The following is a 14,241-nucleotide window of genomic DNA, read 5'->3' as shown; positions in this document are numbered from 1 at the left end:
GACAAACCAAGTTTGGAACCTAGATCCTCCGGCTTGATGTTCGCAGTCCTTTTCCTTATATCATACTCAGGGGACCAACCCTCCGGAGCCAGAAATAGCCCACAGTGTCGCCCCTGGTGACGATTAGAAGGAAGGAGGGGGGTCTCGCTAGTTGGGTGTCCTCCAGTGTGTAACCTCAGTGTTTGTCTCATTCGAGATCCCGGCAGTGAAGCTGAACGAGCTGCTCGAGAACTTCTACGTCACCGTGAAAAAGAGCGACGGCTCCGACTTCCTGGCCACCTCCCTGCACGCCATTCGCCGAGGCCTGGACCGCATCCTGAAGAACGCGGGGGTGGGCTTCTCCATCACCAGCAGCACCTTCAGCTCCTCCACCAAGAAGCTCAAGGAGAAGCTGTGGGTGCTGAGCAAGGCGGGCATGTCGGGCGCCCGCTCGCGCAACATCGTCTATTTCTCCCTGTCGGACGAGGAGGAGATGTGGCAGGCGGGCTGCCTCGGCGACGACAGCCCCATCGCCCTGCTGTCCGCCGTGGTCAAGTACAACAGCCAGTACCTGAACATGCGGACCCTGCAGGAGCACGCCGACCTCATGTACGGGGACATCGAGCTGCTCAACGACCCCCAGAACCAGCCCTACTTCGCCCGGACGGACAGTGTCAAGCGCGAGAGTCGCAGCGGCTCCACGCGCGTGTGCCACGGGAAGATCTACCACGAACACTCCCGGGGCCACAAGCAGTGCCCTTACTGCCTCCTCTACAAGTACATGTACATCCACCGGCCCCCCACCCAGATGGAGGCCAAGTCGCCTTTCTACCTGACGGCCAGGAAGGAGGCCACGGACATGGGCAGCGTGTGGTACGAGGAGCAGCGGATGGGCCTGCGGTCTCTCCGCGGCATCGTCCCCAACCTCGCCAAGAAGGTCAAGCTGGAAAACTGCGAGAACTTCACCTTCGTGTCGTTTACTCAGGTGTCCAGGAGGCTGGGCTCCCACAGCTGCTGCCAGTGAGACCTCCCCGGGCCCGGGCCCCAGCACCCCGGCCGGCTGCCCGCAGCGGGGAGCCCGGGCTCAGGCCCACCTTGGTGCACAGGACGGACCCACTGTTCCTTTGGACACGGGGTGTGTCTACTGTCAGCGGAAAAAAGGTAGATGAGTCTAAATCATCGGACGTGTCTCTCCAATGTACGTTTCCGCCGTCGTGAAAGCATCGAATCTAACGCTGTGGATTAACTGCTCAGTGCAGAAGCGGGAGGCGGTTCATTTTATCTAGTGCCTTTTTAGCACAGATTTCCTCAACAACAACAACAGCAAAAGTAGTGGTTAAAAAAATAAAATCAAATCCCAGTAGCCTGGTAGCTTTAGAATGTGATCAAGACGGTGAACGCTTTGTGGAATGACACTCACAAGAAGGAACTCGGGAGAGACGGGCCCGACAACCCTTTCCCAGAGAAAACTTGGCCCTGGAAGCTCTGTCCCCTTCGTTTGCAGCGGGCCAGTGGGGAGCCTGGGCAGCGGAGCCAGCATTCTGACGACGGGGCCAGATGGCGGGGCAGCCGCTCCCCCCTGCCCCTCCTCCCGCCCCCCCCCCTCCCTGCCCCCAGCACCGGGAGGAACTTGACCTCGCCTCCAGCATCCACCGACACCGTTTTATGGGGCCCAAAAGAAGCCGAAAGCACCAAAAGGTGTTGGCAGAATAAGGCTTCCGGTGAACCAGCTGGTTTGCCCCATGCGGGGACTCCCGGTCACGCATGAAGGAGTGGCTTGGGAAAGCCCTCTGGGATCAAAATGTGAAAGCCCCCCCTCAAGTAGAAGTGCCTATGTTTTACTTCTCAGCACCACACGAACGCGCTTTTCATCTTCACGGTTTTTTGTTGTTTTGGTGGGTTTTGGTTTTGGGTTTTTTTTTTTTTTTTTTCAGAGTCTCTCTTCATCTGTCAGTGTGTCCTCTCATGCTCTGCCAGGATTGAGCACTGACAGTGAAACCACAAAAGGTAGTTTTCAGACTCCCCCCCAACCCCCCTCTTGCCCCACCCCGCCCACCCACCCACCCCCCAGGAAAGTCCAACAAAACACGCTGCAAAGAAAACAAATCCCAAAGTCTGTTCATTAACCAGCATTGAAATCTTTCTAACTGAGACTTCTTCAGCCACAAGAAATGTCATTCTTTTAGGTTGGCACCAATGGTTGGGGGTACGCTGATGGGGCCAGCCTGTCAGGTAAGCCACGCCGGCATTGAGGGCCAACTTATAAAGTCTCCTCCAGTGTGAAAGTCTCGTCATTCAGGGAAAAAAAGGTCAACCTGAGCACCCGTTAGTGAGACAGCCACAGGATTTCCTAATTTCTGGAGCCCAAAGATTAATGATTCATAATAATAATTTCTTGGGGACTTTGAATCAAGACTGGTATGGCTTTACTGATATTATTTTCCTTGTGTCTTCTTTCTAATCCCAATTAAAATTCCGGTATTTATTTTGCAGGAGTCCTAAAGTAATACCTATCTCTTCTTTGATACCTTATCTTGGTATTTATTTTGATTGTGAAAAGTATTCACTGGTCATTGAAATATGTAATTCCTCGTTTAACAGAGAAGAGTCAACCAATGCTGCCTTAAGGTTGAATGTTCTTTCCTTTTTATTTGCTGTCCATTTATCATTCTCTTTTGCCAGTTGATCTTTCCAGAGTATCGATGAATCTTGTCATGTCTCCAAGTGTATACAGAAAACAGTACTTAATAATGTTTTGATTTGATACTGGATACTGTTCTATGTGGTTTCCTATGGAGATTTGATGAAAATGAGACATGAAGCATTACTTTTTTTTTCCTTTAGTTTGCTAAACACCCAAAGGAGAGTTTATTTGTGAAGATCAAGTGATGGTTTTTTTTTTCCAGCTCTGTGCTTAAACGTAAATATAATCTATGTGAACTATATATAGGGCACATAGCCCTATTAAATAAAACCCCGTGTTTATTTTAAATAGATTTTAAAAATTGCCACTTTGCCACTAGGAATCCCTGGAATCTTTTTCGATTTTAACATTTCCAAAAGTAGCAATAACTGATCCAGAGTTTGTAATCTTTCAGATAGCGGCTTTTCATCTGCTGAATAACCATTTCTGCCTCAACTTGGTTGCTTGTCATCTATTTGATATACTATAAATCCCCAGAGTTCCGAAATGAATGATTATAATAAAAAAAAAATCAGGAGGGTAAAATCTTCCATCCTCTGTGATGGAATGAAATTGTATCTCAGCATCCTGAATTCTCATTATGTGCCTCCTTGGGGACTGGAAACGAGGAATAAGACACATTTATCAAAGTGCTGCTCTGTGGCACCCATTACACTGGTACTTTGTCTATGATATATATGTGCATCACACACACTTTCAGTGTATATGGGGTAATGCCTAGTTAACCTGATGGAATAGCAAAACGCATCTCTCTGTTTGACCATATTCATTCTCAGAGGACCCGAAGGCGAACAGCAGAGCTAATTCTGGCTGGCGTTGTGGAATCCCACTCTAGAGGGTACATATGACTCTCCATGGTCGCCATGATTTTCTGTTCATGATCAAAGCCGGGAGAAAGGGAAATCCCAGAGAAGGGCGGAGAGGTGCTTTCATGGCTGTAGCACTGTATAACTGTCATCCCGTTGCTCATCGATATGCTCAAGTGGGCACCAGTAACGTCTCCATTGTGAGACTTGTTGGTACTGTTTTTGGCATATCGAATACGCCATGGGTAGCTTGCCAGGCTCTGCCATGCGGGCGGGATACTCTCAGTAGCTTGCCGGGCTCTCCCAGAGGGATGGAGGAATCGAATCCAGGTCGGCCACATGCAAGACAAACACCCTACCCACTAGAGCTTTCATAGCTTTTTTTTTTTTTTCACTTTAGGTTTTTTTTTTTTTTTTTGGCTTTTTGGGTCACACCCGGTGATGCTCAGGTGTTATTCCTGATTCATGCACTCAGGAATTACTCCTGGCGGTGCTCGGGGGACCATATGGGAGGCTGGGAATCGAACCCAGATCAGCCGCATGCAAGGCAAATGCCCTACCCACTTTGCTATCGCTCCAGCCCCAATTTTTTTTTTAACATAAAAATGAGAATGAACAAGTGTTCACACATTCACCTAGGCATGAGTGGCCTTGGGGCACTGTTAGAAATGGAAGTGCTGAAGGTGTTCCAAGAGTCTGGATTTCTTTGGGTTACATTAGCACCTTTTGCATCTTCTCTTGGTGAGCTCTGATTGCCTGGTACTCTCCTTCCCCAAATCTAGCAGACCACCCGGCTGAAAGCTGGTTCAGAAAGAATATGCAGCGAGAGAACTTGAAGGATTGGGATTGAGATCAAAGTTTTAGCACAGACTCTGATGTAATACGTAATGTTGCAGTTTTGGTTATAAATTTGGGCCACAGAATGGCATTATTCAACTCACCTGCATTGCACAGCGTATTTCTTCCATGATGGAAAAGCCCTCTCCTTTAAATTGCTAAACTTGATACCAAACCTAATGATCTGGTCACATTGATACGGATGAATTCTACCTCCGACCCAGCCACGCCCCAATACCTCAGCTACAAGCAAAAACAAGGAAAGGACAGAAAAGCCTGACGTGGCTTGATGAGAAAGCTTGTCTGTAGTGTAGTGTGTTTGCCAGGGGGACTAGGATGGAAGGATCTTCCCAAAGTTGTGAAAGAAATGATCTCCTTGGTCACGTGGCATTTTCCAGCTCTCAGCATTGAAAGCTTGCAATCTGTCCCGACTGATAATCAGTTCGGAAGAAGTAGGGAATCTGTTACGTTGATCTTTATTTTAATTCAGCCATATTTTAAACACCAGGCACTATACCACTCAGCATATTCATATAGTCCCAGGGAGATTCTGAACAGCTAACCATCATGGATGAAGTAAAAAAATTTCTTGCTATAATAAAAAGATTATCACTGTCTGGGAGGGTCTTCACTACTCATTTGGCAAATTATGGGATCACTGGAATGGATTGTTTTCAAAGTGAACAATATTATATTTTTGCAGTTCTCAGGATCACACAGTCAGGAAGTGGCAAAACTAGGAAGCAAATTCCCTACTTCTTCAAGATCAGGTCGTGAGTCTCCTAACTTACTGTGTCTCATTATATTGTGACTTATTTTGTGTGAATAATGTTTTTCTTGAATTTTTTAAGTTTCACAACTTACAAAATTATTTTGTCATCTCTAGGCAACAGTGTTGGTTGTATTTCTCAGTTTAGGCTAACATTGACCACATTACTAGTATGTAAAGGAAGCAGACTGTTAATATTTTCCTTATCCAATATGCATCATTGTTGCTTTTATTGATTCTGGGTTGCTAAATACTTTTGAACTAAAGGTCAGTTACCTTTATGCATCTATAAAAGAAAACAATGAAGACCTCAAAGAACAGTTACCTCATATTTTTACTGCCAGAGCTCCATTGAGTCTAAGACCCACACAGATTTAAAACAGTGAGGAATACCTCTGAACAAAAGAGTACAGTGAAAATTTCAAATCTGTATATTTGAAATTAAAATATGCATAAAATTTGTATAAAATACTCTTGCTTGGAGATGAACTTTTAACACGCTGTATTGAAAAAGAAACATTCCATTGCTGAGGCTGAATTATTTAGGTAAAAATTTTTTGTTGTACTTTCTTATATAAACTCATCCCCATACCTAAAGCACAAGTAGAATGTGAGATTGGTAATGATCTAAAGCTGTTTCCAAAAGAAGAGGCCATGTGGAATGGTAAACTCATCTCTCTGGAAGTTTCCATATATTCTGTACCCTGGGAATCTGACATCACAGAATTTCTCCAGACTCATTTGAGTAAGGTTTCTGTCCTTTGCCTATTTTTATTATGATTCTGAGTACTTTAGTTCTTTATAGTCCCAAGAAATCCATAGAAGTTCCCAGAGTTTATTTCTTAATCAGAAGCAGATTGTTATGCTCAATTAAGTTGCTTCATTGTTTTTCTAATGCATCTAATCTGTAAATTAATAATTTCAGAAAATAATATATTAAGAACAAAAGAAAAGAACACTGGATTATATATGGTTGCATATTGTGCTCCTGACTTTAATTAGCAATTAGATAGATCTCCCCCCCTTTCACTGAGATGAGAATAGACGCCTGAATATTTTATGTTCAGTAGAGCTGATTTGATTAATTTGCACTTAATTGTAGTTACTGTTACTGATTCATTCAGATTAAAACTTGAAGAAGGTTCAGATTACCTAATAATCTCTGGTTAGTGCTTTCTTGCAGCAGCCCCATTTTCTTTTTAAATTTTTTTTTTTTTTGGCAATCCCTGGAATCTAACCCAGGCCTCTCACATGCAAGACAAATACCCTGCCACTGAACTATATCCCCAGCCCTTCTCTTATTTAATGTTTACAACAGTTCTGCAAAATTGAACTCATTTATTCCCATTTACCTATTGAAAAACTAACAAGTAGAGCAGTTTCAGCTTGAACCCAGGTCTCCTGACTGCAATTGCAGTGCTCAATCAGTTGGACAAAACTGCCTTCGGTTTGGCCTGCAGAGATCCATTATCACGGAGCTTTGAAAAAAAAAATTAAGCACAGCTTCTGTTTGGGGAGAACTATTTCATTTCTCAGACCATACTCAGTCTACTTCAGTCATTTGTGTGAATGAGTTGGCCGTCTACTGAGGTCCACTGCCTTTCTACAATTGTCACTGTCACTGTCAGCCCGTTGCTCATCGATTTGTTCGAACGGGCACCAATAACGTCTCTCATTGAGAGACTTAGTGTTACTGTCTTTGGCATATCCAATACTCACGGGCAGCTTGCCAGGCTCTTCTGTGCAGGCTTAATACTCTCCGTAGCTTGCCGGGCTCTCCAAGAGGGGCAGAGGAATCGAACACGGGTTGGCTGAGTGAAAGGCGAAAGCCCAACCCCTGTGCTATCGCTCCTTTCTACAATAAATAATTCTCATCTAGCAGGAAGGGCAGATATCCATGTCAGTGTTTTCTAAGAAAATTCCAATCACTTATCAACTATACCTGTTTTGTTTTTTTTAACAGATTGGTCCCATTTATTATCTTTTTTAAATGCAATAAAAAAAAACTGTTAACATTGGTGGATTGCCTAATATGTAAACAGCCTCCAAACCTGTAGGACAGTTACACATCAGATTTTGGACCATTGATTTTTAACCTCTATCAGTGGATTTTTATAATCTTCGAGTGAAAATGCCCTCAATTGCAAAATATATGTAGCCCATTTTTTTGTACTCTTTCAGAGCATTTTAAGTCTTTAAAAATAGTGTTGTAAGTAACTCTGAGACCATCCAGTCACACTTTTTTCACTTTATCAGTAAGAAAATGAAATCCCAGAGGTAGTAAAGTGTCCTGTTCAGACGCACCATTATGGTCATAAGTCAGAACTAGAAAATTGGCCCAGAACCCAGAGTCAGGACGATTGGGACTGGGGGCTGGAGCGGTAGCACAGTGGGTTGGGTGTTTGCCTTGCACAAGGCCGACCCAGGTTCGATTCCCAGCATCCCATATGGTCTCCCAAGCACTGCCAGGAGTAATTCCTGAATGCAGAGCCAGGAATCACCCCTGTGTATCGCTGGGTGTGACCCAAAAAGAAAGAAAGAAAAAAAAAAAGAAGATTGGGATTTTAAAAGATCAGACTAGTAGAAGCTGCCAGTGAGCTGCTCCCTTTAGATCCCAGAAAGATGTCCCTGCATACTCAGAAGGTGGCCCAATCCCAATTCCGGAATCTAGAACGAATTGGTCTCGTGTATGAAGCAGAGGGAGGGAGGTGGAGACGGACCCTCCAGGCTCAGTGCTTTCCTTGGCAACACTTCATGAAATGGAGGCGTTGAAATAAAAGATTGGAACGAGGGCTGGAAAGAGAGTCCAGCAGGTAGAATTCATGCTCTTCATGTGGCTAGCCCAGGCTCAGTCCTGGGCATCATATTCAGTCCCCTGAGCACCACCACGAGTGATCCCTGAGCACAGAGCCGGGAGTTAAACCTGAGCACTGCCGGGTGTGGCCCGAAAGCAAACCAAAAGATTGGAACAATATTTCATAGTCATTCTCTTTCCACTGCCCTTCACCTTTTTGTTCAGGTGAAGACTCAGTGTGAGCTTGCATGTGAGCTGGAAGAAAGAAAATAATCTGTTAGAGGCAGTGCATTCTGAGAAAAAAAGCGCTCTTTAGATAAGGGCAGAAAGGAGATAATATCAAATAATAGTGAATTTTTATGCCCAGTGTTGGGCCAGAGCTCCATGCTGTCAAGCCACAGGAACAGAAACGCCATGCTGTAGTCGAAAGGTCTGTGTGAGAAAGTGACCTTGGCAATGTGCGTATGTCCCTGACCCATCTTTAGAACTGAAAAAGGGATCTGACAGGCACGCAGTTGGACAGATGCATAACTAAGGGCTAATTGTGGGAAGAAGGGACCACGTTGAAGGATGAGTACAGAAAAAGAAGTAAAATGGGTTCTGTGAAAGTGGGATTGGAGGGGCTGGAGCGATAGCACAGCGGGTAGGGCACTTGCCTTGCACGCGGCTGACCCGGGTTCGAATCCCAGCATCCCCACATGGTCCCCTGAGCACCGCCAGAAGAAATTGCTGAGTGTAGAACCAGGAGTAAACCTTGTGCATTGCTGGGTGTGACCCAAAAAGAAAAAAAAAAAAGTGGGATTGGAGGTCAAGGGTACATGGAACTCAGAGGCAGAACACTTGCTTTGCACATAGGGACCTGGAGTTAATTTCAGCGCTGCTATATATACATACATATTTATGTGTGTGTGCATATACATATATATTTTTAAATGGGGAAAAATTGGAAGCTTCCAGAACACTTGATGATATAAGTGGTCTACTGTAAAGAACAACAACAACAAAATTTAATTCTGCCACATAGAAAGAATACAAATGCTTTTCTATAGTAATTATTTCAAAAGTGAATGTGTTTAGAGAAGAAATAAATCAAATGAAGAGGAGACTATGTTAGTAAGAAGCACTTCAAAGAAGCTAAAGACATAGTAGCAGATAATAATCCACACAGGAAAGCAAAGAACAATGCTGATGCCTAAAATATTCAAATTATGTGAAGGGCAAATTTGGGTTGTTTTTTTTTTCTAAGACTCTTGACAAAGAATGGGGATGAAAAGAATGTGGCACTGGATTTAGAAGATAAAAATATTAGCTAACATTACTGAAACTTGCTCTGCTAATGGAAAGACCACATTGGGAAACAAAAATATCAGCCAATATAAATGAACTGTCTCCTTAATATAATGAAAATGGAAACAGGCAAAACTTAAAAAAAATTAAGTAGAAAGAGATAGATACCTACCTAAGCACATCTTCAGCAAGATACTAACCTGCCAAAGAAGATAATGAAAAAAAAATTTCACAGGCATCCAGTCACAAAGTAACAACTATCAGGAAATAGGAATTCTGGGTGCCGAAGAGGCAGTACAGGGGTTAAGGCACTGGCCTTGCATGCAGGAATTTGATTTTAATTCCCAGACCATATATGGTTCCCCAAACTCTTCCAGAAGTGACCCCTAAACACCGCTGTGTGGGGCCCAACCTCCCTCAGCCCCTCAGCCCCGCCAAAAAAGAAAAGAAATTCTGGCTGTAAGCTTCTCTCCTAGCAAATGCCAGGAAATAAGGAAATTTTATGACCTAGAAATTTTATACATTTTATATTTAAGATACAGAAATATTTTAGTTACAACAAACCTTCAGGAAATAAACTATAGACTATTCTTATAGAGATATGGAACTGTAACCTACCAAGCTTTTTTTTTTTTTTAATTGTGCTTAATGTAATCTCAAAGGATTCTGGGTTATCAGACATCAGGTCATTCCCCAGTAAAAGAAAGGCATGCTTTTAGCTAGATGATCGGACTAGAAGTGAGGTCTGTAAAAGTAGTCAAGGCCAGTGAGCTAAGATGTTCCTGAAAATAACTGCCACACCACACCATCATGTTTCTTCATTATTATTTCCAAAGAAACACATGATGTCATTATGTGCAAATACAAATTTCAGATATATCTTCTACAAATTAGATGGTACTGAATTTCCCCCACCACCAGGTGAAATATTCTGTCTTGAAAAAGCCCCTAGCTTATCCCTGAGAAAAGGTAAGGGGCCAACCTGCCTTTGTTTGGGGGAGTGATCATTTATATTAGAGCACGTGGGGGCCAGCTTTGTGCTGGTCAAACAGAGAACTAACCGCCTTGAGAGAATTAGAAAATTTCCATCTAGCTGGGTTTGGATGCAGTTAGAAACAGGGAAGCTTTTCTGAGAATACAAATACAAGACAGGTTCCATCTCAGCATCAGCGAGAGGCGCTGCCTTTAGCTCTACTGGAGGTTTTATGGAACCGTTCTGAATTCTCATATTAAGGGAATAAAAAGGAAAGAAGCGCATCTGGAGCCTGCGCGGTCAGTGTGAGAACGAAAGCAGACCCTTTGGTTTGGGTTTTCTTTTGCTTGCCCTGGAAGGACTTGAAAACACACAAGACTGTCAAGTATCATTGGCCTTAATGCTCCTCCTTGGTAGTGTGTTTCGTCTGTTCCCCGCGTTGTCTTGTCCACTTAATCTCTAAATTTCATTTCCAGCACCACCAGCACGTCTGCTTTAAATTGAGCAATAGAATCATTAACGCGCTGCTTGGCGTCCACTTTGGTTTTTCATTCTGAAGCACAGCAACCCCTTCCAGGCGGAGACGCCTCTGGACAAGATCCAAGTAGACCTGATCCCAGGGTACCTCTGCCGGGCCATGGATGACAGAGTCTCTTCACTGTAACTGCTTCTGTAAGAACCACTGACGCGTTTATTTACAGTGTTCATGTTTTCTCTGTGGTTGCTGCATGTTCCAGATGAGAGTGACAAAACTCTCCTAACATTTTCACCATTCTGGAGAAATCTAAAATTTTTTTTTTTGATGTGGAAGAGGATGTGCATTAAGGATAACACTGGAAACATTCCGAACCACGTGGCACGTGGGCAGAACCTGGGATGATTTTATCGTGCTGTTTCAACCTTTTCTTTCTCCCCGCAGGGATGCGGGCACGTGCAGACTCGTAGGAGCATGTGTGGGAGGGATTTGCGCGAGTGTGGTGCGTTTTCTGTCATGAGTGTTAGAGTTGGAAGGGATGTTCTGGTTCCCCTAAGTCCAGCCCTCTAGTTGGTAGTATAGAGGAGTCTTCTCACCAGTTTGCAAGGTTCTGATTTGTTGGGTTGTTTTTGTTTTATTTTTTTCAGTTGTCATTGTTGTTTGGTTTGGCTTATGTACTTGCAGCTTGTTTAATCCAGATTTTTGAAAATAAAAATATTAACATATTTTATGTCTGTTTCATTAAAAGAATTTGGGTGTTATCACTTGATCAGCACTGTGTATGGTTTCGGAGTTTTTTTGTCTGTTTGTTTGTTTATGGTATCGCATTCCTGGAAGTGTTTTCTTTCATATCTTTCAACATAAGCCATCTGGAGTGCTTCTGTGCCCAGAGCCTGGACTCCTGAGTTAAAACTGTGGGTGCACAGGTCTTGGCTGTTCCTCCCTCTGGTCTTGAATGGGAATCTCAGCACTGGGCACTTACAAGCTGGTGGAAAGCTTGCGGGGATTGGACACTATCAGTCAGTACCACTGATTCATCGTTTCTGCTTATTAAATGACTATGACTTTGGAGGGTACATTTAATTCTACAAGCTTTTATAGTGTGGGTGTACTGTTCTCCAAAGTCATTAGAGAACAAAAAGTAGCGCTATAGCACTGTCCTCCTGTTGTTCATCGATTTCCTTGAGCAGGCACCAGTAACGTCTCCATTGTGAGACTTGTTACAATTTTTGGCATATCGAATACACCACGGGTAGCTTGCCAGGCTCTGCCATGTGGGCGGGATACTCTCGGTAGCTTTCCGGGCTCTCCGAGAGGGACAAAGGAATCAAACCCGGGTCAGCCGCGTGTAAGGCAGAAACACCCTACCCGCTATGCTATCGCTCCAGCCCAAAGGACAGCAAAGATCTTTTTTTGTTTTTTTGCTTTGGGGGCACACTCAGCGAGGCTCAGGGGTTACTCCTGGTTCTGCATCCAGGAATTACACCTGGCGGTGCTTGGGGGACCCTATGGGATGCCGGGGATCGAACTCGGTCAAACCACATCGTTTCTGCTTATTAAATGATTATGACTTTGGAGGGTACACTTAATCCTACAAGCTTTTATAGTGTGAATGTACTGTTCTCCAAAATCATTAGATAACAAGTCTCACAATGGAGACGTTATTGGTGCCAGCTCAAGCAAATTGATGAAAAACAAGACGACAGTGCTAGTGTTATGTATATATTTACATAGATAAAATATTTTAAAATTTGTTACTAAATCTAGAGGGAGAGAGAAAATGAATGATAAACAAATTTTCCTTGAGCAGCTGATTGTTGATGGCGTGTGGGAGTTCATTACACTTCCTCTGTTCTTTTGCACATGTTTATGGCGTTTGGGTGGTTTTGGGGGCGTTGTTTTGGGGCCACATCCAGTGATGCTCAGACATTACTCTGGCTCTGCACTCAAGAATTACTCCTGGCAGTGCTCGGGGGACTATCTGGGATGCCAGTGATTGAACCCAGATCGTATCTTACCCGCTGTCCTATCTCTCTTTTGTGTGAAGAATTTATCACACACACAAAAAAGCTCCTGTAACGGAGGTCACGGAAGTGATTCAAAGGCTTGAACAGATGCATTTGAGACCCAGGTTGGATGGCACTGGGTGGTCTCCTTGCGTTGCAGGAGTGACTCCTAATTACAACCCAGGAGGACCCCAGAACAGAAAGTTCCCATGCTAGAAACACCACAGCCCTCCTCACCAGGGACACAGAATCTTCCAGATGAAAGAGGAGAGCAATGATGCAGGGTAGCACAGATATGATCCTCTGTCCTCTTAAACTGCAACCCCACACGGGGTCACTGAACTGAATTTGGAGGAGTGCAAAAAGTTTTTAAATAAATTATCAGTAAATTTTGGTTGACAGACCTATCTAGTATGCCTCGAGTCAGGTCAGCATTTCTGAAGCAAACAGCCCAGGGGCAGGAGCCTCTGCCCTCGAGGGTGCTAAGGTGCCAGAGCCGTGAAACCTGGGGACAGCTGGGAATCCGACTTCTTCGAGCCTACTTACTGCAAACATACCTTGTTTTCTCCCTTAAACGCCAAATGCAGATGTGTAGGAGTTGGGGGTACTGGTCCCAGCTGGCTTGGGCCAGCTGCATTTGGGCACACACACAGAGCTGGGGTCTGTAGCCCTTGTGGACCTGCACCGGAGCCAGGCTGCTCAAAGGTCCACAGGGTCACTGGGCATCCGTGGTGGCTCTGGAAATGCCGAGCTGCTGGCTGGCTACCTTGGCGAGAACCAGCCAGGGACACTCCCTCTCGTTGGCACCAACTCCTTTCCCACTGTCCAAAGTAATCTACTCTGAGCACACTTTGGTGGATCTGAGTCTGTTCCATCTCTTTTTTTCCTAGCCCACTCCCAGATTAGGACCTGCATCCACGGCCAGCTGGGGTGGGAGGGCAGTCCTCTCGTCCCAGGCACCGTCCCCATCTCATTCTGTTTCCATGGATTATGCCTTCCTCTAAGACCATTTTCACTGCCATTCTAGCTGGGAAGGCACCAGGGATGGTGCACGAGACATTAAACAAGACATATTTCAGCAATAAACAAGATTCTTCTATTTCTCCTGGGATCCCAAAGAAATAAGGATGAGAAATAAAAACTCCTGCTGGGGTATTTACAGTGTGCTCAGCTGTTGAAATGTTCGAAATGCAATCAAGGAAGTCATTTAGCACATTTCTAATGCACTTGACTATAGGAATAATGTTGAAGAGTTTGGCCAAATTTGAGGAACCCGGTGAATCTTTTAGGACATGAGTCTCCCACCCACACCACACCCCCAATATTATTTTAACAGTTAAGAGCACGTGCCTTCTGGCTGGTTACTTTTGTTACTCAATCTAGAGAGGAAGAGAAACAAAGTTGTTACTTTGTGTCTTACGGGATAGTGACCCAGAAGGGAAAGGAACGTAAGAATTTCCCTGGGCAGGGATGGGCATGATCTGATGCCTCTTTGCTTCCTGTATTTTTTGGGCATGTGTTGCTCATGTACTGTCCACTCCCATGTTTCTCTGGCCCTCTCACTACCCATTTCTCAATGAAATTTGCCTACCAGGGCTGTTTTCCAAATAT

The 14,241-nt window shown here is 44.4% G+C and overlaps 1 protein-coding gene across 2 annotated transcripts in view; it reads left to right on the top strand.

The window, feature by feature from the left end:
* Positions 1-11,350, top strand: part of KIAA1958 (KIAA1958 ortholog) — a 189,704-nt gene extending 178,354 nt beyond the window's left edge. For both annotated transcript variants that reach the window (XM_055136537.1, XM_055136545.1), the window contains one exon: positions 197-11,350. In XM_055136537.1, the coding sequence (XP_054992512.1) occupies positions 197-1,003 (807 nt within the window). In that variant the 3' untranslated portion in view covers positions 1,004-11,350. The remainder of the gene's footprint in view (positions 1-196) is intronic.
* Positions 11,351-14,241: the final 2,891 nt, after the last annotated feature.

The sequence above is a fragment of the Sorex araneus genome, chromosome 1 (assembly GCF_027595985.1).
Source record: "Sorex araneus isolate mSorAra2 chromosome 1, mSorAra2.pri, whole genome shotgun sequence".
Taxonomy (NCBI): domain Eukaryota; kingdom Metazoa; phylum Chordata; class Mammalia; order Eulipotyphla; family Soricidae; genus Sorex; species Sorex araneus.
The sequence above is the reverse complement of the archived record's forward strand: the minus strand, read 5'-3'. Positions and strand labels throughout refer to the sequence as shown.